The following is a 27,323-nucleotide window of genomic DNA, read 5'->3' as shown; positions in this document are numbered from 1 at the left end:
TCGCTCTCTCCAAGGTTGCCATCGGCAGTCCACCCTCCCAGGCCTTCACCTCCCAGATGGCCTTTGTACGGACCCATTAGTTCTTGCAGAACATCTTGCGACCCATTTTGCAGTGGCCTCAGCATCAGCCTCCTATCCAGCTGCTTTCCTTCACCTGAAACAATGGGCTGAAGCTTCCACCTTATGTTTTACCTGTTGAGTCACAATCTTACAACGAACCTTTTACTGAATGGGAATTTCTTTCTGCACTTTCTTCCTCTCATGATACAGCCCCTGGCCCAGATTCCATTCATAACCAACTGCTTCAGCATCTCAGTGCTCCACAACGGCAACATCTTCTTCAGGTGTTTAACCGTATGTGGCTCTAGGGTGACTTCCCTTCTCAGTGGAGGGATAGCATCGTGGTTCCTGTCCTTAAGCCTGGTAAGAACTCCCTATCTGTTGACAGCTATCGGCCAATTAGTTTGACCAATGTTGTTTGTAAGTTACTTGAACGGATGGTAGCCCGTTGGCTCAATTGGGTCCTCGAATCTCGGGATCTATTGTCCCCTTACCAGTGTGGCTTTCGAGAGGGACGGTCTCCAATCGATCATTTACTTCGCTTGGAATCCGCAGTTTGGCAGGCTTTTTCCCAGTGCCGCCATTTGGTTGCAGTGTTTTTTGACTTTCGCAAGGCCTATGGCACGGCCTGGCACCATCACATCTTACTTGCCCTTCATCAGTGGGGTCTTCGGGGCCCACTCCCGATTTTTATCCGCCAGTTCCTGTTCCATCGGTCATTCAGAGTTCGAGTTGGTACTGTTTTTAATTCTCCACAGACCCAGGAGACAGGCATCCCACAGGGTTCTGTCTTGAGTGTCCTCCTTTTCCTCATTGCTATCGATGGACTTGTGGCCTCTGTCGGTCCTTTGGTCGCCCCTGCCCTGTATGTGGATGATTTCTGCATTTGGGTTAGTTCCTCTTCGATGGCATCTGCAGAGCGGCAGCTCCAGGGAGCTATACGGCATGCCTCTGCATGGACCCTCTCACATGGGTTCCAATTCTCTCCTCTAAAATCGCGGGTGGTCCACTTCTGTTGCCGTACTATGATTCACCCTGATCCAGAGCTCTAATCTCGATGCCCACCGATTGCCTGTGGTCCCACAGTTTCGTTTCCTGGGTCTTCTTTTCGACAACAAGCTCACTTGGCTGCCCCATATCAGACATCTGAAGGTAGGATGTTTCCGTAAACTCAATGTCCTTCGCTTCCTTGCCCACTCCTCTTGGGGTGCGGACCGTTCCCTCCTCCTCCTCCTCCTCCTCCTCCTCCTCCTCCGTCTTTATCGTGCTCTAGTTCTGTCTCACTTGGACTATGGTTGTCAAGTTTATGGTTCAGCTGCTCCTTCCACACTGCACGTGCTGGATCCAGTCCACCATCGTGGTATCCGTTTGGCCACCAGTGCCTTCCCTACTAGCCCTGTTGATAGTCTCCTGGTTGAACCTGGGATCCTCTCCCCTTTCTGTTCGGCGGTCCCAGATTCTGGTGTCTTATGCACTCACTATCCGTTCCTCTCCCACTCATCCTTCCTATTCTATCCTGTTCCCAGACCATGGACGTCGCCCACCCGACTCCCGCCCTCGGGCGGGTTTACCGGTTAGGCTCTGCCTTGCGTCTCTTTGCCGTGATTTTCAGCTTCCTTCTTTGTCCTGCCTTCCTCGCTCCCTCCCCTCCAACCCCCCTTGGTTAGTTCCTCGGCCTCGAATTCGGATGGATCTCCGCCGAGGTCCAAAAGATTCCATCCCCCCGGTGGTGTTCCGTTCCTTTTTCCGCCAAATTTTATGGGAGTTTCGGGATGCTGTTGTTTTTTACACTGATGGCTCTAAATCTGCTGATCATGTGGGGTATGCCTTCACGTCCTCTGTCGGAACGGAAAATCATCTGCTGCCACCTACATGTGGGGTGTTTACTGCGGAATTTATGGCAATTTCCCAGGCCCTTACCTTTATTAAACAGTCCCAACACAACCGCGTTTTGTTATGTACGGACTCGATGAGTGGCCTTCTTGCTATTGACCGGTGTTTTTCGCACCATCCCTTGGTCTCTGCCACCCATGACCATTTCGCTGATATTCACCGTGCTGCTTGTTCCATTGACTTCCTTTGGGTCCCTGGCCATGTGGGTATCCCAGATAATGAGCTCGCTGATCGTTTGGCTGGGGGAGCAGTCACTTACCCCCCCCCTGTTTGTTGTAACCCTTCCTGCAGCGGATTTACGGCTTCACATCCAATCCCACTTCGCGCAGTCATGGGCCGATTCTTGGGAGGCTACTCCCCTGTCTAATAAACTTCGTGCGATTAAGGTGACACCAGGCTCGTGGCGTTCTTCCTTTCGCCTCTCCCGAAAGGACTTGACCACACTGTGTCTTCTCCGCATTGGCTATAGCAGGCTGACCCATGGTTTTCTTTTGTGTGATGAGCCACCCTCATTTTGTGGTTGTGGAGCCTTCCAGTCGGTAGCCCACATTTTGGTTGAATGCCCCCTTCTTTTGGCTCTGCGTGCTAAGTACAGACTCCCCCACACTTTACCTTTGATGTTGGCTGACGATTCCCGGATGGTCTCTCTTGTTCTCGGTTTCCTCCGGGAAAGTGGTTTTTATTCGCAATTTTAAGGTTTTTAATCTCTCTGGTATTGGGGCAGGGTGGTGAGTGTTTGGCTGTCTCCCACTGTAAGCAGTGTTCGGAGATTCCCGATTCACCTCCCTGACTGAAATCCTCTTTTCTTCCCTCTTTTACTCTGGTTTTACCCTTTCTTTTTTAAGGCTTGGTTAGTCTTTCTATTCCCATACGTACTTTCTACATTCTAGCAGTTGTACCTTTTACGTCACAGTTGGTCTTGCCTATGCTGCTTCAGCATAGCGTTGGGTTCGTTCTCTTGCTGACTTCCCTCGTTTTGTTTTTACCATTGACAACACGACTGCCCCTTTACGTTTTTAGCCTTTTCCCTTTTATTGTTCTGACTTTCCTGAGATGTCACATTAGCGGAATGGACCACATGTGAAACAAGGGACCGATGACCTTGCTGTTTGGTCCCTTAAACCTCAAACAACCAAACCATCCTTGTGGCACACATTGTGCTATGTGCTACGGGGCTCGGCTACCACTTGCTCCAGGGTTCGGATGACTGAGTGGCACATTCATTCTGAGAATATCTGCCTTCTGAATGCGGGTCAGATGACACACTTTTCCTAGAGGGTCTTTCTCAGCCATTGATATTTTTGTTCCCCAGCTATTGCAGACTCAGTTCTGTGGGAAGTGGCTCCAGACTTACATTCTAGTGACGACTTCCCAGTATGGATCCGTATGCTGACTAGGATGGTTCTGGGACACCCCTGATCTCCTCATTCCCCCCCCCCCCCCCCCCCACTCCTCTCATTTTCTTTCCTCTTCCTGCTGTCCTGACATTCCTTTTCTCTCTTTGTTTGCCTATTTTCCCTTCCCCTCGACTGGACTGTGCTTTCGGATAAATTCAGTCATGGCATTAATGACCATACTGTGTGATCCCCCCCCCCCCTCAGTTAACTAACCAACCAACCAACCAACCAACCATTCCTCCTCATCACTGGACTGGACCATCTTATGATGAGAAAAGAAAATCCAAGAATATGAGACACTTGACTGACTTAGGTACAAGGAATCCAAGAAGAAATGGTTAGCATCCTGTACATTGTTCGCTAAGGCTATGCTGTTGTCACCACTCCAGTGATGGTACCCTCACCATTCATGCCTTTTATGTCGAGCCCTCAGTGCCACTTGCCTACACCCTCTCCCCTGTTAGTTGGGGCCCCACTCCTACTGTTTGCTCCAGCCACATTGTGGGAGTGACTCCCCACACACCTTGCCCCCGCCTCTCATCAGTTCGGGGTCCTTTAGGTTGATTGCATCCCAGGATTCTGCTGATCTGCAACTGGACACCAGCCAGTGGTTGAAAGAGCTGTAAGTGGCTGGTTATAGAGCTTCACATTCCTACTGTCCAAGAAGCTAGAGCAGAAAAGCTCTTGCAGACATAGAAATCATCCAAGGAGAAGAGGGACAAAAAGGACAACTCAAAGACAGGATGTTCTGGTGGTCCCTATGTACATGAGGTGGAGTTCCTGTGGCATCAGATCCCCCCCCCCCCCTTACACACACACGAAACCTTATTCAGAACCAATGTGTAGGGATGCCATATCCTTTCAGCCTGTGGAACAGGCGAACCTAGGACATGAGTGGCCTCCTTGGTCCATCCATGCCCCAAAGGATACCGATTGTGTGATCCTCCAGTGAAACTGTAGTGGTCTTTTTCCACCACTTGGCTGAGCTGGGACATCTCTTATGTGCTTCCCCAGATTTCTGCATTGCCTTCCAGGAAACTTGGTTTTCAGCATTGTAAACCCCTACCCTTTGCAGCCGTTGATGCTGTAAGAATTGAGCTGATAGTGACAGAGCATTGGTTAGAGTTTGCACATAATTTCTGGACACTGTGTACAGTGAACATCAGCTACTCGATAAGACTTAGGAGGCTGTGGCTGCTCGTGTGAGCACAGTTCTGATGGAACTAAGACCACTTGCCAGATAAATCAATGTAAACTTAGCTTGCAGAGCTTGATCCCAGTCTCTTGAATACGTGTCCTCACGTACTTCATTGTGGCAGAAGAATCTTATTTGGCCATTGATCTTGCCATTTGCTGTCCTGGCTTTCTCTCCACTATCCATTGTAGAATTCAATATGACCCACATAACAGTGATGATTTTCTGATCGTCCTGTCCCTTTTCAGTATCACCAGCCCACATAAGCTGTCAACAATGCTGACAGATGCCTTTGCCTCTACTGTCGCCCTTCACACCACACCATATGGAGGTATCAGTGTAGCCATCCAAAGTGCAACTGCAGCCATTCTATCAGCTGGACGCTTACTGATCCTCTGTTCTTCAGAAATCTCCATGGCCATTAGAGATTGCAGATTGGTTCTCCAATGCCGTAAGTGACATACATTGATGGAGAACTTCATTGTCTTTAAAGGGCTCCATCCTGAGTCTGTTACCTAATAAAACGACAGATGTTATGCGAATAGTGTTTTACCATTGGACCATGTACCCATTCTTTGCAGGTTTGGGCAAAGTTTTGACACCTCTATGGGCACCAGTCGGCCACAGGTGTACTTGGTGCATCCCTGATTGATGTTACGTACACTGACCTAGATGGTGCCTCAGAGCATTTGGCAGAGCCCCTGTGTCTGAGAATTATCAGCCTGAATTTCTTATTCTTGAGCTTGCAGGTGGAGCAAATTCACTTACCTTTCACTGCACATCACCTAGAGCCAAGTAATGCTCCATTCAGTGAGTGGGACTTCTTCAGTGGTGTTTGTCCTGACATGGCTATAAGGCCAGACCGCATCCATAGCTAAATGCTCCAACACCTATTGGTGGCTATCCAACATGATTTCGCTGCCATTTTCAACAATATCTGGAGTGAGAGTGAGTTCCCATCTCAGTGGCAAGAAAGCGTGATCATCCCAGTACTACTGAAACCAGGTAAATAACCCCTTGAGATAGACAGCTATTGCCCAGTTGGTCTCGCTAATGTTTTCTGCACGTTGCTCGAACATATGGTGAATCGGCAGCAATCTTGGTACATTGAGTTTGGAGGTATTTCGGCTCCTTGAGAGGGCAGTTACTGTCAAGGCTGTTTTACTGCTGATAATTTGGTCTGCCTGGAGTCTGTCTGGTCAGCTTTTGCTTGGTATCAACACCCTATCATTGTCTTCTTAGACTTGCAAAAAGGCTTATGATATCATAATGCATCATCAGATCCTGATTACCATACACGAGTGGTATCTCTGAGGCCAGCTCCTGATTTTTGTCCAGAACTTGTTGTCCTACCGTACTTCCCAGGTCGAAGTTGGTACTTCCTTCAGTACACCCCCCCCCCCCCCCCCCCAGAATAGGGTCCTGCTGGGCTGTGTATTGTGTGCCTCTTTTTCAAGTGGCTGTCTGTTGTAGCTGCAGCTGTGGGATCTGGTGCCACCTCCCTGTATGCTGACAATTTACTGTTGCTCCCCACTGTGGGTATTGCTGTCTGCTGACTGCAGGTGACTTATATGAAAGGTACAGTCTTTGGCTTTCACCAATGCTTCAGATTTTTAGCTACCAAGGCATGTACTTATGTCACAATCATACTGCCCATCCACAACCAGAACTCTACCGTGACAACAAATTGCTGTATTTGGTGAATTCTTATCGCATTTTGGGACTGGTCCTTGATGCCCGGTTGATGTGGCTTCCCCGTTTCGGTTGATGTGGCTTCCCCGTTTTTGCCAATTTAAGCGAATATGCTGGTCTCACTACCCTTTTGTGGCTCCTCAAAGCTCTGATCCTGTCTCATTTCTATGAGGGTAACTTGGCATATGGCTCTGTATCACCTTCAACTTTGCAGATGCTGGACCCAATACACGATCGTACGGTCGGACTTGGACAGGTGCCTTTTGGACCAGCCTGGTGAACAGCCTGCTTGCAGAGGCTGAGGTCCCTACATATTATGTGATACACATTAGGTGCTTCCCTGAGCATCCGAACTACTGTGTCATTTCTCCTTTCAGGGCAAGCCACCTCAAACAACATAGGCCCAGGACTGGAGTTACAATTGCAGTTCTCATACAGTGTCTGTGCTCTGAACTTACTTCCCCACTGTCATCTCTTTCCAAGGAGCAGTTGCATATGGCCCCATGGTGTATACACTGTCTTGGGATCTGTCTCGACCTATCCTTTTTTAAACTCATGGTTTTTTTTGTTGCCTTCTCCTGGCCATCTTCGATGCATTTAGATGTTTGGAAGTGGTATATATGGACTAATCTACCATTGATGGACAAACGACTTTGCTGATGCACATAAGAGGTGCAGTAACCAACACTCCTGGCCAAACTGATGCAGTGTATTTACTGCAGAATTAGTGGCCATTGCCTGAGTCCTGTATCACCTTCATTGTTACACCAGTGAGACATTTTTAATAGGGAGTGACTCCCTGAATAGTCTGCAGGCTATTGACCAGTGCTACCTTTAACACTCATTGATTGTGACTTTCTAGGATTTACTTTCTGACCTCTACCAAGCTAGATGATAGATTGCCTTTATCTACACCCGAGGTCATGTGGAGATACCGGGAATGAACATGCTGATTGGTTGGCCAAGTAGGCTACTAGGTTGCCGACTTGGGAGATTGGTGTGCTGGTGTGCCTTAATTCCTCCAAACTGCAAGCAATAAAGGGGACCAAGGCCATGTGGCTACCTTCCCTTTGTGCTTCTCCCAGGAAATCTACCTTTCTGTTGACTTTGAGTGACTGCTTTCGTATGCCCCATGGCCACTTCTTGTGATGTGAGGGTCCACTCCACTATCAGTGTGGTGTCTGTCTGATGGTGGCCAACATCCTACTGGACTGCCCTAATTTGATCACCTTAAGGTGTAACCTTAAACTTGCTGACATGCTGGTTCTGGTGCTAGTGGAGGACACCAAAGCAGCTGATTTTGTTTTACTTTTACCCATGGCCATCTCTGCTCTTCCTTGTGAGATGGGGCACATTGGCCTCATTGGCCGCTTGAGGGATTGCACTGTCACCTGCTCTGACCTAATGAGTTCATGACTACCTTTGCTTGGTGGTCTAGACTGGTTCTTGTCCTTCCCACCTTTTTAATTCTTCATATTCTTTTACATCTGTTGGTTTACTGTCTAGTCATTATTATCCTCGTCATTCTCTTTCCTGAGATTTTATCAGCTTGTCTGCATTGCTAGTTTTTAGTAGGGGAAATACTAGGTTTTAGTAGGATATAATATCCAGTTTTGTTTCTGATAACTGGCAGATGTTTCAGTTACTATCTCCTACAGTCAGAATTTAAACTCATATTCATGACAACTAATAATTGCTAGATTTTAACGTGACTTTAAAGCCACAAAAAAAAAAAGCTTCATGGCTCCAACGGGAGTGTGTTTGGACACACCTCATACGAGGTCCCCACCCCCCCCCCCACCCCCCCTCCAATACCTGTGCACCTTGTTGGTATGCAGTCGAAATAGCCTACTTTTTCTGAGGAACTACATGTCTGCTACTTATTAGTTAATTTTGTGGACATTGATTCAAATGATGTCACCATTTTGTTAGAAATTGTGGAAATATTAGCAGAAACAGGAAATAACTCAGATGATTCCTTGAATTGTGGTTCAAATGATTGTTGTTATAACTAAAGTCCAAAACAAAAATATAGTACCTTCCAAGCCCAAGAAAACATATAGGCCCTACAATAATAGTCTTGTCACACAGAAAAGGCTGTACATTTTTTGGTTAAACAAAGAAGGGAGAATTTAAACTTAAGTAGTGTGCAATGTGCAAAGTCAGTTTCATTTTGTAAAATCTGAACATGAATTGTATAAATGGAAGAAAGATTTACACAAAGTAAGAAATGTATGTCAAAATGAAGCTCACAGAAGTAGGAAAGAAAAACTATTTGAAAGGTTTAGAACTGCTCCTGTTAGTGCAGTATTATTAACAATATTACGAAAAGGAAAGTTGCCGCTCATCATACAGTCGAGATGCTGAGTTACAGATAGGCACAACAAAAAGACTGTCACAAATAACAAATGAAGCTTTCGGCCATTAAGGCCTTTGTTATCGCGCACACACGCACACTGTGCAAGGTTGAACAAATACAAATCTCCTGTGCCTTATCTTTCCAGTCTCTCACCACCTCCCAAAGTTCCACTGTCCAGCCACAGAGGAGCATTCTGCCCTTAACTCAGTACCACCCAGGACTGGAGCAATTGAATTACATTCTCCGCCGGGGTTTCGACTATCTCTCGTGTCCCGAAATGAGAAGTGTCCTGCCCGCTATTCTTCCCACTCCTCCTACAGTGTTATTCCACCGTCCACTGAACCTACACAATATACTCTTCCATCCTTACACAACCCCTGCTCCTGACCCCCTTACCACATGGCGCATACCCTGTAATAGACCTAGATGCAAAACCTGTCCCATACATCCCACCACCACCACCACCACCACCACCACCTACTCCAATGTGGTCACGAACTTCACCTATTCCTTCAAAGGCAGGGCTACCTGTGAAACCAGTCGTGATCTACAAGCTAAACTGCAATCACTGTGCTGCATTCTATGTGGGCATGACAACCACCAAGCTGTCTGTCCGCATGAATGGCCACTGACAAACTGCGGCCAAGAAACAAGTGGACCACCCTCTTGCTGAACATGCTGCCAAACCTGACATCCTTCATTTCAATGACTGGTTCATGGCCTTTACCATATTGATCGTTCCCACTAACACCAGCTTTCCTGTATTGTGCAGGTGGGAACTTTCCCTGCAATACATCGAACCTGCAGCCCTTCACTGTCCGCCATCCCCACCATACTATCCCTCCCCCTCAAAATTATGTTTACCTCAAGTAAAAGTGTTGAGATAATGTCATTAATAGGTAAGACTATAGAGAAATTCATAGCTGATCTGAATTCTAAGCTGCTTCTTGTCGCCTAAAATGTTTTGTATAAAGCCAATCATCAGGTTTTATGCAAGAACTGCGTGCCATGCTTTATCATTTCAAGCAAAAAAGATAGTTGCTTGTGCTGTTGGTGAGTATTAAGACACATTTGTCTACAATGTGTGTGGTATCAGTGGATTACTGTTTCCACAGCTTCAAATGCCAGTGCTTCTTCAGTAACCTCAGTGGACGTTAGGACCAAAAATTAAAGAAGAGAACAGTTTAGCTGACAATATGAACTGCAAGCCCTTCACAAAATTAATGACTTGACATTTTAGGTACGGTTGAAGTGCTTAAAATTGCGTGTGAGCACCTTGGACTTCACGCTATGTGGACTATGTTCTCTTGCCATGGCTGCATATGCTTATTCAGAGTTGCACACTGTGCAGGAAATGCTGTACAAACTGCTATTATAATAAGCTTTTTTAACAGCAAAACAGAGTAAACATGACATTTTTTAAAACACACTTTCAATGTGCATTGGCAGCTAAAATTTTGACAGTACATTAATTGTAGTATATTCTTAGTGTGTGAAAAATTTCAGGGTAGATTTCAGCTTGTCAGATTGGACCATTCTCTTGTATATGTTCCATTTGCTGGATCCAGTAGAAGTTTTGATGCTCACATTACCTCTGCCCCTATTTAGACTTGCTGACATCATATGGGTGACAGTATCAAATTTGTGAACTTATCTAGTGAACTAAGTATCATATGATAGAGCCACTGTAACATTTTACATCCACTTTCTATAATGGCAATCTAAGGAAATAATCCCACTATTCCTAACTTTTGTCAGTATTCTTTTATCTACTGTTTTTAAATGATATGCACTAACTGCAACTGGCTGCAATAGTGTTGCAAATGCATGCGGAATGGGTACAGTCACAATTTGGCAGGCTGTGTTCTCTTTGGATCCCTTATTGAACTTTGTACTTGAGGTTTTGGTATTTCTTTCTTATCTGCTTTGCTATCTTTCTGTATTATTATTATTATTATTATTATTATTATTATCACTATTATCCACCCCACATCCTCCTGTGTTGGTGGTGTGGTGGTTGGGGCTCACTTTTTGCTGTAGTGGTCCTCACATTATTCCTCGTGGAAGGTGTTGCTTCTATAGTGGATTTACTGTAGTTAATTCATTCACATTGATAGATGCCTTCGACAGTATTGTTTACCACTAATCAGAACTGCAAATTATGCTTATCTGTTAACACGGAAAGCTTCTTTCTTCTGGCAAAGATGCTTCCCTGTCTTGCAGCAAACCTTCAGAGAAATTTCTAAAGCAGTCATTGCTAGAGCTTTCTAGAGTTAACAGCTTTTGTCCAGTGTGCTGGAAAACTGCTACAACCTTTGCTGCTAAACAGTATTTAGCCTATACAAACTTTTCTCAATGTTGTGTTTGTTTGCAGAAAAAGAAGATGAAAGACCACAACAAAGAGAACACACCTTCACGGAAAGCAGCCCTGGATTCCTCAAATTCCAACTTTGGACTTGAAGATTCTAACACATGTAAGTACAATATCTGTCCACTTAGGTGAACAATGGACTATAAGGAGGTAATAAGGAATTCATTTGTACAATCCACAGAGGTACCCTCCATTTTAGGATCAGATTTTTATTGTAGAATTTGCTACATGAAAGTAGAAGGCTTAGTGGGAGGGGGACAGGGAGGAAGGAAAGGAAATTATTTGAGCATTTTGTAGAAATGGCAGGGTGTTGCACTTTATCCTCTTCGCCATAGGAACATTGTCCCAGATGACTACTTTTAATCAACTAGCAATGATAACAGTTAATAAAATGAAAAATATGTGGATGTCGGCACATAACAAAGCTTCACTATCACTCTATTCAGTTTTTCACTGATCAAAGGGACACTTCCAGAGGATTTCATGTAAACAAAGATACCACATCGAAACTCGCTAATAAATCTGAAGGACCCAGCCTCAAAGATTTCAGTCATCGAATAAAATCCACAGAGTTGGAGATATGGTGTTCACACTTGCCAATGTATGGACTGAGAACAGATTCTAAATACTTCGCCAGGTTATAAGTGGGCGCACCCAAATTGCTAACAATAGGATTTCCTTATGTAACTTAGGCAGACCACTTTTCCTTTAACAGCAACATTTTTGAACAGGATGATGGAGTGGCTATGGGCATTCCTTTATCACCTGTAATCACAAATTTATTTATGAAGGACTTCGAGGATATAGCATTGAGGACTTTGGCTTTGGAACCAACATGCTTCTGAAGGTATGTAGATGATACCTTTTTCGTCCAGCTGCACGGATGTGATGCTCTCAACAGATTTTTGGACCACTGAAACTGTTTTCATCCCAGGATTAAATTTACCATTGTGGTTTGAAGTCATGGGATGCCTCAATTCTTGGGTGTTACGGTTTACAAAAAACCTGACTGTACTCTGGGACACAGTGTTCACCGAAAGTTGATGCACACTGTGTGTGGATGCTAAAAGTTGCCATCCACCATACCAACGCAGTGACATCCTGAGGACTCTTATATGCAGAGCATATGGCATTTGCAACACGGACAACTTAACCCAAGAACTCGGGCATTGGATGGCTATTTTTAAGGAAAATGGATACTGTGAAAAGCAGATTCGTCAGGCTATGGAGTTTGGAGCATCACCGGAGTTGCATGAAGAGGAGCATAGCTCGGTGGCTTTTATTCCTTATGCTGAGGGCGTTGTAAGATTGGAAGAATTTTAAGGAGTTTTAACATTGTGTTCCGTCCACCTTCAGAGATTAGGGCAGTACTTGGCCCTGTGGAAGATGATTTGGGACTTTAGAAGCTTGGTATATACAAAATCCTGTGTCAGTGTGGGAAGGCTTACATTGGCTGTTAGATTCGCACAGTTCATGACAGATGCATGGAACATAGCCGTCATGCGAGGCTGCAACAGCCGTAAAAATTGGCGGTAGCAGAACATTGCTTAAATGAGGGACATGGTATGAAATTTGCCGAAACTGTGATAGCTGCCAATGCTTCTGGTTTTGGAACAGTGTTTATAAACAGGCAATTGAAATTAGGTTGGTGATTAATTTGATTAAAAGAGACAATGGGTTCCCTCTTAGCAGGGTGTGGGCCCTGTACCAACCTGCATGAAAACAGAACATTCTTCTGTGAGTCAGTCAGTCAGTCAGTTTGTTTGAAAATTGTCTGAGTAAGATACATCATAGCTGCTGGTGTTCTACTAAGGGTAGCACCACCTGCCCAGTCTTGGAGGGCAGCAACTGTGATGCGTAGTGTATGGTATGGAGGCCTATACAATATGTTGATTTGCAGCCTTGGTATCGGTTCTCAGTGGGACTCAGCAGCAGAAGCAGTATTTTCCTGAAGATGAACAGTTGGATTGCCAAAATATTGAATTGATTTTAGTATCCAGTAGCAAGCTCGAAGAGACTTCAAAGAAAGTCTTCGTCCAAACATATCAGAGCATCAGGATCTATTTGCCTGGGAAAATATTTACATACACATGCAGCAAACATTATTTAAAAGGCAGTGTACAGCATACTTTTACTATGCCCTTCGTTTCTTGTGTCTAGGTGCCGAATAGTATCAGAAACTATATTCTATAATAGGGTTAACTTTGTCACTGTTGAAAAAGTTTTTAAATAAAAACTGTCATTTATTTGCATTCTTTTTTGTCCAGCTATTGTGAAACCTAAATACTTCACTGCTTTAAAATATTGGGTCTCTCTTGTGGGACACAAATCTTATGGAAAAAAGTTCTCATATAACCTTTGCACTGTATCACAGAAACATAACTAAAAGTAAATTGAAGATTAAGAAGACACAAAAAGCACAGAATATATTACTTTAACATGAATGTGGTTAATTTTTTAGTCCCACTGTCACTAGATGATGCCACACTGTTTTTGGGCATGTGTGCTGTTCAGTATATTTGGCATTTGAGAACTCTACACTTAGCATGATCAACTGATCATTGACCTACTTAAAATGTTTTTAGTGGCTAATATACATCGTTGTATGAGACATGCACACATCATGAGTAGCAGATTTTGAACAGGAGGTTGCCCATGTAAACATGGTTTTACTCAAGTGTGTTCTTCCCAACTGATACTTAAAGAGAATAACATTACCTGTTTCACAATAAGAGTAATGAAATAGTATCTCATTTTGAGTGGTGACATTTTTATGTCTGGAGTATTAATTATCCCATTTACATATTTATTTATAAATTTTAATAAAAACTTGACTCGCAGTAGGAAAATATTTTACACTGACATTTTTAAATAAAATGTGCTCTCTCTCTTGTAACCATCTACAAAATTTAAAGTTCCAGGCTGACCGTTGAGTCTTTGTGTGTTGTGGTGGCTGCATTATCTACTCTTATTCATACTTTGTTCATTATATATAAAGTTGTAGTAGATATATAAGTGTGGAAATGGTTCTGGTTATCTTAAATTCCTTCCTGGGTAACACAGCTGAAAATCTGAATCTAGATTCTATTTACAGCATTTATGGAAACACATTTCATATATGCTGCCACTGATGAACATATCACTTGTTCCTTTTCATGGTGTAACTAGTCAAAAGGTATTCAGAAAGCCATTGTTTCCATAATGCATGGTAGCTCCTGACCATGTAGGGATTGCACTGTGCCACAGAGTTGAAAACTACCCTTGCATGCCAAGAAGTATTAGCTTGTTGTGACTGGGGCGTGGGGACTCTGAGCAAAGTATTATTTGCCAGGTAGCCGGTGCTGAGGCTCGCTGGTCATACAGGCATTGCTTATAGTCGTGCAGGACATACTGGACTACTCACTTTGCTGGATGGCTGTAGTGTTTTCACTGCGGAGTTGGTAGCCATCCCTCACGCTCTTGAGCGTTTCTCTTTCTGCATTGGTGGGGTCCTTTCCCATCTGCAGTGATTCCATGAGTAGTCTGCAAGCTTTCTACTAGTGCTACCCTTTCCATCCCTTGCTCATTGCTATCCAGGATCCTGAGGAATAAACTTGCTGGTAGGCTACCATTAAACTGACTCTTGATAAATATTCCAGAAACAGACCTCCAATATGTATTATTCTGTCAAGTTTTAGGTGCCTTAAATACGGAATGACTCGCTCTGATTTCATCAAACTAACTACAGGTGATAAAGGATACTACGTATTCTTGGATGTCCTCCATGCAAGCCTCTTGCAAGAACTCTACCATCCTTTGCCATCTCCACATTGGCTGTACTTGGCTTGACTCATGGTCATCTCCTCCATACTGAGGACCTAATGGTGGTCCACATTTTGCTGGTATATCCCAACCTAGCCACCCTGCAGCAGAGTCTTAATCCCTGATTTGCAGCCCCCGGTGTTAGGAGACGATGTCCCAGTGGCTGAATTAGTTTTAAGTTTTATTTGTGAAATGGGCTTCTACCTTTCTCCTTAAGGGTGGGCTGTTTAACCTTATTGATAAATTGAGGGGTTGGGAGGACACACAGTTACCTCCTCTTTCCAGACAAGGCTGCTGCTGTCTGGGCTTGATCGTCTTTTGTCTCTCTGTGCTTCTCTTTCCCTGTGTCTAGTCCTTCCAAGGCATTTTCAGAGTTGAGTACCTCTGGTAAGTGGCAGTGGCTGGGGCATGTCTTCATCCCCTCATAGCACTTTGCTTTCAGGGGCTACTGGCTGCTCCCTAGATGGGGCACCTTGCTTACCTTTCTTCCTCCATCTCCCTGTCTTTTTTTGTCACTTACCTCAGCTTTGCTGACATTTGTAGACTTTGGGATTTCTTCCCCTGTACTGTGTGCAGTTGGCTATCCCTGATCTACAGTCATATAGATCTGTCTGATAGAGCACGAAGTGACTCGTGAGCTAGTAGTTTGGTCCCTTTAAGTATCCAGCCAAACCACCTTCACAATAGGAGATCAGTCATAAAAATTGCCTTCAGGTTTGACACCGTTGACACATTGTGTAAATTTTGGTGAATTTCATAGCAGTTGTCCTGCCTTTTTGAAAGGATTCAAATTATAGAGAATTATTAGTATATTTTTATTGTGTAATGCTAGTGAAGTAAAAGTTTAATTCCAATTTAAGGTATAATATACTTTGTGTTAGCATAGTTTACAGTTCATGTAGTGCATTAGTGTTGCAGTGGTCCATGGTGGCTTAACCACTGCTGGTTCCTTTTAAATGTTTTAGGACCCAAAGCATATGTTTACTTCAAGCTACTTGAATTTTTTTTACAGCTTTCTTTAATTTGCTGTAGAATGTAATGAGGAAAACTATACTGCCAGCCAGATGATGTCGCTGATCGGTTTGTTCAGAAAGAAATTTTGATAAGACAGGATGCAGGAAATTACACTTTTCAAATTATTAAAGCCACAAAAAGAGCAAACTATTCGTTTTGCTGGATTCCTTATTCCATTCCATTTTTTACAAAAAGAATTTTATAGCACATTTTAAAAAATGGAAACACTACTTATTTGCAGTTTTTGTGACTCACTCATTTCCTAGTCATCAAGACTTTTGATATTATCTTCCACAGTGTGTACTAAACAATTGTAGAACATAATAAGATTTCAGACTTGCACATCAGCAGAATATAGGACCATTTTCAATGTACCTCCACATTGATGTAATTTTTTTAGGGCCTTAAATGCTCACATTGCTAAACTTGTTTGTTGGGGGTTTAGAACATGGGTCTTCTAATGAAAGTGGAAAGAGTTCACAGTACACTTTTTATAAAAAAAGTGGGCCAAAAATAGCCATTTTGATTTTTTAGAAAAATTGTCAACTATTCCCTCAATTTTTAAACTACTAGAAAGCAGTAAGAGAATGAAATTTTATATTTTAAGACCTTTTATTGCTAAGTTATTACATGCAAAGTTTCAGGTTTATCTCACATTCACTTGTGGACATATAAAAAACTAAACTTCACATTTTTTGGCATACTTTGCTTCAAACTATTTATATGAAAATTGTTCAGGAAATTGCTTGAGAGAGAACAAAAAGTTGTACAAGAGGGTGTAGTTTGGTTTCTTTCAAGAAAATATTGCTGGTGATTTTATGTCTCAAAATTGCCAAAAACTCGTGGGTGCACTGTTGAGAGCAGTGACTATATCTCTGCAAGTATTAAACTGCTGAATGTAAAATTTTACTAGTGTTCACTGGGAACATGTGCAAATGTTCACACACAATTTCTGCAAAAATCCAGGATGGTCATGTGGGAACTTTTCCAAAATTAGACCACTTGGAATCAAATAGCCCAACAAGTAAGTAATATGTTTAAATACATATCTTAAGTTTTTTCCCTTGTCTGCATGTACTGTCACTGTTGCTGTGAATTTTTTTCCCTTCCATCACTATAATAAATTTGTTATGGTCCTTTCATTCTGCACTCCTTTGTAGTGGCCACCAGTCAAAAGACTTTCCAGTTGTCAAAAATACAGGCCTCAATTTACTCCTCTTGACATAGGTTGTTACTTTTGCTGAGGCATTAGGCATTTGGAATGGAGAAGCCAAAAAACTGCTGAAATAGATGCTCTCAAGGGTTCTTCCCATCATTAATTTACTAATGAAATTTTCGATACTTACTAAACACAGTGTTTACCATTACATAACAATGGATATCTTTTTCCTGTATAACTTCTATAGATGGTTTATCCTGTCTTGCAGTTGTGATAAAACATTACTGAGGTAGTTTGTCTTAGTGAATTAGCATTGGTGTTTCATGTTGCAGGTTTTTCTGTTGTTAGTGATTCTCAAGGGCCCACAGACTTCTCTGCTCAGCTCGGTTTTTCTGAAGACTCAAACTCCCAGAGCAGTGAACCAAGCAGCAAACGAACAAAAACAGAATAAATATGGACTGGTTGCTGCACCCAAAGATGTGGTCACACACTTGTTTGTGCTGCTTTCAAAAGTGAATCGACAGATATTATTTGCACTACGTTGTATTTCCAAACTATTAGATGCAATATTTGCAGGTGATACCTATTTTCTATTTGAAGCTGTTTCTGTTGATTATATGATTTCTTAGCCTTCTTGTGAGAGAATGAGAACAGTTCAAACATTTGCTTTGCAAGCAATACTTAATTTGTGAATAATTACTTTCCTGGCACATGCTTGTGCCTCTTGTATTTATACTTTCTGTGACATTAGTCATAACATATTGACCTGTGGAACATCTATGTATGAGAAACATGCTGAAATGTTTGTGTGTCTTTTTTATGCAATATTAGATCTGTAAATATATATCTTTTGTGTGAATTAGTTAATAGATTAATATTCAGTGATGGGAAGAAAAATTTCCATTAACTTTCCACACTCCCAATCTTAAAACTTTGTTACAAATTGATTTACAGTACTGGAAAAACCTATTTCCATTTGTGCCCTAGTTATTAAAATTGTAGATATTGGCTTATTTGATGGCTTTTACATATTATATTCAGTGTAACTTTAGGAAAACCGTGCAATGAGCACGCTATCTCAGACCCATGCTGAATTAGGTCAAATTCTTTTTTCTACAATATTGCTTCAGTGTTGTGAATTTTATAGAGAAAAATAATTTTTCTGCCACAGTTGAAAAAGAAAGGGACCCTGGAGAAAATTTCATGGCATCAGGAATAACTTTTAAATTTATTACTTCTTTCCTATGAACTTCATTTGCAACACTCCATGCATGCAGCAGCTACATAATCTCGTACCACATGTGCAAAATTATCACTACACACCACACAGTTCAGGAGATGTGACATCATAAACATGGAGATTTGTGAAAAACTAGCTTTTGCTTTAAAGTGGAGGACAAATTTGTGGTCTGAATTGCCAGACAGAGTAGAGATGATGATTTTGCACTGTATTAATCTTCACAAAGTATTGAAAGTCTGTAGGTTTGAAGAACCTGATTTTTTAATGTGGCTCTTAACTATGGCAAAGTAGAGCATTATGTTTTGATAAGTGAAAAATCCAGCTGAAGCTTAGCTGTCAAGGAATATATTTGCAGATGTTTGTGTGTTTGTATAAACTGTATGAAGTTAATGTCTTCTGAAATTTAATTGCATGTTTCTGTACCTTACAGGCTTCGGTAATCTCAGTTTCTGCATTTATTTGTTAGCAGTGAAAGAAAGCCATCCTTTATATTAAGGGATGACTCAACGTTTTTTGGCTTTTTCATTATAAAATTATTTAGAGTTTTCTGAATAAAAAAAAAAATAAAGTTTCACCCTTCTAAGTGAATTCTAAGTGGTTTTGTATCACTGTAAAGTTGACGTACCGCGTAAATTGTTGTAGTGACTTGGTGTGTCACCTCTGACGGCGCCACTCATTGGCTGCAAGCAGGGTATCTTTGCGGAATTAGACAGTGTTTTGTTTTCCAGGGTTGCATGGCTTTATCTCTGTGACAAGTGACTGTTCCAATCGATAAACATAACTGCTATACCGTGTGTGTTGACTTGTGGAGTTTGCTTTGTGTTGTTTAGTTGTTCAGTTTTGCGTGTTTGACGAATTTTGCCATACCTGTTTTACGTATCTGGTTTGTGGATATCAGTATGCCCCGTTTCAGCAATTGAGTGTTTAAGAAAAGGCACAATGAGTGGAAGAAGAAATCTTCTGTTGTTTGGAAGGGAGATACTGCTCAGACTGCTTCGCCGACTACTCCAAATGACTGTGATAGAACTTCTTCCAGCAAGACACTTTGTGACAGCAAAGAAAAATTTTAAAACTCTGAAAGTGACAGTAATGAGGTGAATGAAATAATTAACATTTCCTTGCTCTCTAATATTTTGAAACAACGTTTGCAAATAAAGAGGACTGGAATTGAAAATAACTTCATACATTGGTTTGGCATGTAGAATGTTATCGAAGTGTAACAAATGTGCTGCAGAAGTTCCGTTTTCTAATTCTAACAGTATTCCTTGTAGTGGTAATAGTGGAAAGAAGGTGTATGATATAAATGTTAGGCTAGTGTACGGCTTGCGTTGCATTGGCAAGGGCAGTGCTGCAGGGACAATGTTATGTGGAATTATGAACGTGCCAAAACCACCAACCAAGTTTGAATTTTAGAATGAATTGGTGTATCTTCTGCTGAAGATATTGCTCAAGCAACAATGAAGAAAGCTGTTGAAGCAGCTGTGACAGATAATGGGAATTGTAGAGATTTAACTGTTGCTTTAGATGGATCAAGCCAACGTAGAAGTCATAAATCTCTAAATGGAGTTGTTACAGCTACCAGTGGAGACAGTTGCAAAGTAATTGATGTTGCTATTCTCTCAAAACATTGTAGATTTAAGGGCAATACCAAGGACGAACATTGTGAAAGCTGTGAAAGCAATTTTTCACAGATCACAGAAGTGGTATAACGTACAATACACTAACTATCTAGGAGATGGTGATTCTAAGGTATAAAAAGCTGTAGAGGAACTCGAACATTATGGCAATGAAATTCACATTAAAAAAAAAAAAGTGCATTGGACATGTGCAGCTTGCGCAAACTAAAGCAGACATCAGGATCCCAGAAGCTTAGTGATGGTAAGACCCTTGGAGGAAGAGGAAGATTGACAGATGAAGCAATTGACAGATTGCACAAAAGTATTATGGGTATGCAATTAGGCAAAATACAAGAAACATTGAGCACAGATGAGGAGAGCAGTATAGGCATTATTTTTTCATATTGCAACAACAAATGAGCACCCACAACATGCACTGTGCCACACAGGTGATGACTCATTGTGTAAGTACCAATTGGGAAAGGAATAGGACCATAAAAACAGTTCGTCAAATGCTGTAATTGATGTAATTAGGCCCATATTCTGAGATTTATCACAGCCAAGTTTATTGGAAAAGTATTTACATGGGAAAACACAAAATCCAAATGAAAGTGTAAATAATTTAATTTGGATTAGGATTCCCAAAAGAGTGTTTGTACAGATAAAAACACTGCATTTCGGCGTGTGTATGATGCAGTGGCAACATACAATGGACACATTATCAAATGTGATGTGCTGAAACGTTTAGGTTTCCAACCAGCACACACCATTTCCACAGGGCACCTAACTGATAAAGAAAGACTAAGAGGTGCAGGAAGAAGACTCAAAAGCCTACAACATGCACCAAAAGGGAAGAAAAGACCAGTGAAAAGGAAACTCTCACTGGAAAAGAGGAGGATGCTGTTAATCCATCATATGGGGCAGGAATGTATTAAAAAACTTTGGAAGCCATTTCCCATAACTTTAAAAAATTTTCATCTTTTAGGAACATTTTCTCAAAAACAGCTAACAGTATACCAATGAAATTTATACACAATATTGTTTACTTCTTATACAAAATATTAACTTCAGTCATTGCACAGAAATTAATGACACATACAACACAGAACAAAAAGGCTGTTGCAAAGGAGCACGAGGATGTAAAGAGCAACTGATAATAGATGCAGGGGTGACATATCAAGCTAAAACTAAACAAAGGTCACTACACTACGCATACATTGATTACCATAAAGCTTTTGGGAGTGTACCCCACTCATGGTTACTACAAATATTGGAAATATACAAAGTAGATCCTAAACTGATATAGTTCCTAAACATAATAATGAAAAATTGGAAAACCACACTTAATATCCAAACAAATTCAAATAATATCACATCACAGCCAATACAGATTAAGTGTGGAATATACCAAGGAGACTCATTAAGTCCTTTCTGGTCCTGCCTTGCTCTGAACCCACTATCCAACATGCTAAGTAATACAAATTATGGATAGAATATTACTGGAACATATCAACACAAAATCACAAATTTGCTATACATGGATGATCTAAAACTACTGGCAGCAACAAATCAACAACTCAACCAATTACTAAAGATAACAGAAGTATTCAGCAATGATATAAATATGGCTTTTGGAACAGACAAATGTAATAAAAATAGCATAGTCAAGGGAAAACACACTAAACAAGATGATTACATATTGGATAACCACAGCGACTGCATAGAAGCGATGGAAAAAACAGATGCCTATAAATATCAAGGATACAGACAAAAAATAGGAATAGATAATACAAATATTAAAGAAGAACTAAAAGAAAAATATAGACAAAGACTAACAAAAATACTGAAAACAGAATTGACAGCAAGAAACAAGACAAAAGCTATAAATACTTATGCTATACCAATATTGACCTACTCATTTGGAGTAACCAAGACCTAGAAGCACTCAATACACTTACACGATCACAATGCCACAAATATAGAATACATCACATACATTCAGCAACAGAAAGATTCACATTAAGCAGAAAGGAAGGAGGAAGGGGATTCACCGACATAAAAAACCTACATTGACAGGTAGACAATTTAAGAAAATTCTTTCTAGAACAAGCAGAAACTAGCAAAATACACAAAGCAATCACTCATATAAATACATCGGCTACACCACTGCAATTTCATAACCACTTCTACAACCCTCTAGGTCACATAACATCAACAGATACAAAGAAAGTAAATTGGAAAAAGAAAACACTACATGGCAAGCACCTGTATCATCTAACACAGCCACACACATCGATGAAGACGCATCCAACACATGGCTAAGAAAAGGCAATATATACAGTGAGACGGAAGGATTCATGATTGCAATACAGGATCAAACAATAAACACCAGATATTACAACAAGCATATTATTAAAGATCCCAATACCACAACAGATAAATGCAGACTTTGCAAACAACAAATAGAAACAGTAGATCACATCACAAGCGGATGTAAAATACTAGCAAACACAGAATACCCCAGAAGACATGACAATGTAGCAAAAATAATACATCAACAGCTTGCCTTACAACATAAACTTATAAAACACGTTCCCACATGCAAGTATGCACCACAAAATGTACTGGAGAATGATGAATACAAATTATACTGGAACAGAACCATTATAACAGATAAAACAACACCACATAACAAACCTGACATCATACTCACCAATAAAAAGAAGAAATTAACACAACTAATCGAAATATCCATACCCAATACAACAAATATACAAAAGAAAACAGGAGAAAAAATTGAAAAATACATCCAACTGGCTGAGGAAGTTTAGGACATGTGGCATCAGGATAAAGTTGACATTATACCGATTATACTATCAACTACAGGAGTCATACCACACAATATCCACCAGTACATCAATGCAATACAGCTACATCCAAACATATATATACAACTACAGAAATCCGTAATTATTGATACATGTTCAATAACCCGAAAGTTCCTAAATGCAATATAACATATACCATACAGTTAAAAGGAAGTCACGCTTGATCAAGGTCCGCGCCACGTTCCATTTTTAACCAGACCTTAGGTCTGAGAAAGGAAAGAAGATAATAATAATAAAAAAAATATCCCTTTCAGAAACAGCTCAGAGGCAACCTCTGGAGGAAATTCCAAGTAAAATGGTCTGTCACTTTAACTTCTGATCACTAAAAGGTAATTGATCACCTTAAAAGTGGAAAAAGAATTTCGCCACTTGCCACACAGTTTCAACAACATTTCGGGCTTCACACAAACAGTTACTTCCATGAAATATAAGCAGTCCAGGATGATGTACAGTTCTTGCGAGGTCACTTCCTATTTTCACCGAGAATGCCTTCAAGTTACCCAGCTGTCACATTATCCAAGGCACAAGGCATGTGGGTATCTGACAGAAGCAAACAGATTGATATCTCAGTGCAAAGTCTCTCTTCCCACTGCCCCTCTGGCTGTGTTTATATATGGGTGCAGCAGATCATTGAAAGAAACATCTGCTATCAACTGCACTGGGCATAGGTGGCAGGATCCAAATGGCTACTTTCTCAGACACATATTAATTAGTGGCTCTGTCATTTAACAGTTTACAGTCTTTTTAATTTTAGCATAAATTTGCTTTGGTTACTGAAAAAGTTTTAGCTTGACTGCATTCACTCAGAATTTTTAGAGTGGAACCGATATTAGAACATGACCTCTGCACTGCCTCTTTAAAATTCCTTCTAACTATAGCTATTTACAATAAAGTCTTGATACTTGGAACAGATATATTATTGCAAGAATGTAATTGAGTGCTGTAATTAGAACTTCTTGTTACAAATACAAATGATACTTAAGCTATCATGACAACACTTTTTGTTCCAGATTTGGTTTTTAGTAAATAACTTGAAAAGTAATAGAGGTAGCTTTACTTATGTCACATAGTCAATGTTTTTATATGAAACTGAGCTCTTACAGTAGTAACATTAATATACTGAAGTATACACTCATGAAGTTTAGAAAAGTTATTTTAATTTTACTCTTACATTATGGTGCAGTCCTTTGTACACTGAGCACAGGCACGTTACGATGATATGGTGCTGGTAGCTGTGAACAGGGGTATGCCCCAGCACACTTGCTCGCGTCTGTACCTCTTTAAAATCATGCAGTGCTTGTTTTGTCTCAGTCCCAAATAGTAGTGAACAAAACCTAAAAGACAATGCAACCTTCTACTGTCACAGCATCCTTTGCTTCAATGATAAAGAAAACACCACAAGTTGACATCTCCACTCAGACCCAAACCAAATATCAGCATGAATACAGCTTGTTCACAAAGAGAGGAATGAAGGCTCCCTAGTTATGAATTGGCAAAAGTCGATTGATTTAGGTCCACTAATTTTTTGAGTCCAACTGCTACCAACCTCGGCAATCTAATACAGAACCTTGAGTGCGTAGCTATAGGAAATGACCGTTTTGCTGTGTTATTACTTAGTAAAGTAATGCAATCTTTGATGAGTGATGAAGTGGTTCGGAGAAGAGCAAGGGGCGGTACATCACAGTGGAGCAAGAAAAATAATTGATTTCACTGAATGTTGCAAGCAGGGAGCACAAGAAGAGTTGCTCCACTCTCTCTCAGCAAAAAAAAAAAAAAAAAAAAAAAAAAAAAAAAATGTGATGTACACAGGAGCAAGCTTCAGCTCTAAGAAAAGAATTCACAGATTTTGTTGTGATAATGCTGTGAAATCACCAGAAACTCTTGGCAAGGAGGTGAATTTTGTTGAAATTTTTCAGCTGGACATTGCTTTGAACTGGCTTCCCCTTTGTCTGAATTATTTTAAAATGATTTTTTTGTGTGTATGGAAAAATATTTCTTTTCATCCAATAGGTGGCTACAGTTGCAATAAGTCAGTTTTTTTAGAAACCCTTATGTGATGTAATTGCTTAGATACTTGACTGGTATGCTGAAGTTAGTTGGCATGAGTCCTGTCTCCTGTCAAGTTTTTTTTTTTTAATAGAAATGACTGTTTTCATTATTTTTATTAAATTGTGGCTACATAGTGTGATATCTGGAACCATTACCTACACTACTGTATATGTGGTGTCAGAAAGTCAGCCCTTTCCCTGGGGACCTCTCCTTGTTATTTGTGACCATACATCCTACTTTATTTTTTAAATTCCCTTTCACTTAGGCCAAGATGTATCGGAAAAATAAGTTGGATAACTTTGACAGGGGTGTCTTGAGACAATCAATGACTTCTACTTGGTGCAGAAGATTGCTCTGTCTGCGGACTTGGATAGACAGTAATATAGCAGTTCGTAAATGTTGTCAGAAAGAAGATTATGTCGATGTTAGGGAGTGAGAAACCTCCTCTAAAAGACTTGTTTTTGGAAGCATTGGGTAAAGGAAGGGTTTTGTCTTGGCTAAATCCACTAAAGGTGACTACCACAATCAAATTAATTGTGGAAACTTCGAAAAGTGGTTTGTAAATATGTATCTGCCAAGTCTTCCTCCAAGGTCAGTAAGTGTGGTGAGCAATGCTGAATACTACAAGAGACAGGTAGTCATAACATTGGCTGCAAAAGAGGTGTGTTGTCTGTAATGAGAGCATAAGGAAGCAGGCTCTGTTCACTTTAATTCAAGAACACAGATCACCTAAAAAAACGGATGTGTTCGATGAAATGGCAAAAGAGAAGGGCAATACAGTTGTCCGCATGCCACTCTATAATTGTGATTTGAGTGCGGTAGAACTGGTATGGGCAAAAGTAAAATGATTGTTTAGGAAGTGCAGCATTTCAGGGGACATGACGGAAACAATCTGTTAAACACTGCAAGTGACTCCCTTATGTCAGTAACTGCAGATGAATGCAAATGGTACTGCAGGAAAGTTCAACAACTGGATGAAGATTACTAGAGATGAAAAAGTATAGTAGAACTGGAAGTAGATGAAATCATTATGAACACTTGTCAATCACAGTAGCAATGGTAATGAATTGTGCACATACCAGGAATATGAGAGTGAGTGTTATTTGCCTACGTACAAGGCAGTGCAACATATGTGAGTAACTTTTCAAAATTATACTCATTCTCTGTTTATTGCCAAAATGTAAGTTTTACGTTTGGTTCTTTTTAATTTTGAATTATGTATGAGACTTACTTAATGTCTTTGGCTTCTGTGGAGGCATAAGGCACCCAGGAGAATTCATCAACTGTCTTTCTGTGGCCATATCCCTCAATTCCGCCCCGGTCTTGCCAACTCTTCTTGCTTCCCCTTCCACTGTCTTCTTTCCTGTACATCCAGGCCTGCCTCTCTTCTTTCATACATCAAAATATTTGGTACTAAACATTTCATTGATTCACTATAAACTGTTCAACGTTACTATTTATCACTATTAATCAACAACTTAGTATTCCCTTTCATTAATACGTAATGTGAAAGCAGCAAACAATTTATCTAATGTGGTCTCTGAATCTGGCATAACCTTATGTAATCATTTTAACACAGAAAATAATAGCAATGTTAATTATGAAATTCTCAGTTATTTCCATCAATTATTTCACTGATTTGCCAACAATATATTAAAGATTTCACAGTCTTGGCTGAATACAGGTCACTCGGAATTTTCATGTACCAGGTTAGGATCCTGCTTGGTTTATGAGTGGGATGAATTATCAGGTGGACATAATTGTTAATTTGGATGATGGTTATTATTCTTAAAGCACATTTAAACTTCCTGGCACACACTATAATACATAGCTAACATGTCGTACCCTGTAAGCTGTGATCAGCGATGGTGGCAACAACTGCATTAATATCAGAACAGCCAAGAGCAGTTGTCCATGTCGGACTTATTTCCTCTTTATAGCGATGATCCATCTTATCATCAATAGCCCGTTTTTCTCCCCATACCAGGCCGTGACGAACTGCAGTTTCCAACCAAGGCAAGATGCAACAATACGGCGCACTCCACACTATGCTGGCACTGTATGTGCTGCCTCTAAGATCTCTGGCCACCGACTGACTTTGTTCGCGCCTGCCAAAGTGTGCCAAATGTTTCCGCTTCCACCTTTTCCTACACAGCTTTCTGTTCCTGACGGAACTACTCCATCTTTTATACTACACATATCTCATACAGCCCTAAGTGAGTGCCAGTAACTATTACATACATAATTACATTATAGCACCTTTTTACATTTAATAATTATAACAAATAGATATCTTTACAATATTTAAAAGTAAATATTACACCCTTTTTCTTAATATGTACATTCACTTTAATCCTATCAAAGAGTTTCAGTATCGATTTTGCTTCAAACAAGATGTCTCTACTTCTGCTTTAACAGTTTCAATAAAATATTTACAAAAAATTAAAAAAAATATGAACAATAATGTCACAACCACACTATCTAGATATAGGTATGAACTGACAAATCTCAATTTGATGGTTCCATACAAGCAGTGGCACTTCCATGTTCCAAGAATTTATTCTCATTTTCTCTGTGTTACCCGCATTT

General features: G+C 40.7%; 1 protein-coding gene across 1 annotated transcript in view; it reads left to right on the top strand.

Moving 5' to 3' along the window:
* Positions 1–17,803, top strand: part of LOC126162589 (B-cell CLL/lymphoma 7 protein family member B-A) — a 57,040-nt gene extending 39,237 nt beyond the window's left edge. Inside the window, exons 3-4 of the mRNA XM_049919195.1 lie at positions 10,971–11,070; positions 17,274–17,803. Coding sequence (XP_049775152.1) covers positions 10,971–11,070; positions 17,274–17,392 — 219 coding nt within the window. The 3' untranslated portion in view covers positions 17,393–17,803. The remainder of the gene's footprint in view (positions 1–10,970; positions 11,071–17,273) is intronic.
* Positions 17,804–27,323: the final 9,520 nt, after the last annotated feature.

The sequence above is a fragment of the Schistocerca cancellata genome, chromosome 1 (assembly GCF_023864275.1).
Source record: "Schistocerca cancellata isolate TAMUIC-IGC-003103 chromosome 1, iqSchCanc2.1, whole genome shotgun sequence".
Lineage (NCBI taxonomy): Eukaryota > Metazoa > Arthropoda > Insecta > Orthoptera > Acrididae > Schistocerca > Schistocerca cancellata.
The sequence above is the reverse complement of the archived record's forward strand: the minus strand, read 5'-3'. Positions and strand labels throughout refer to the sequence as shown.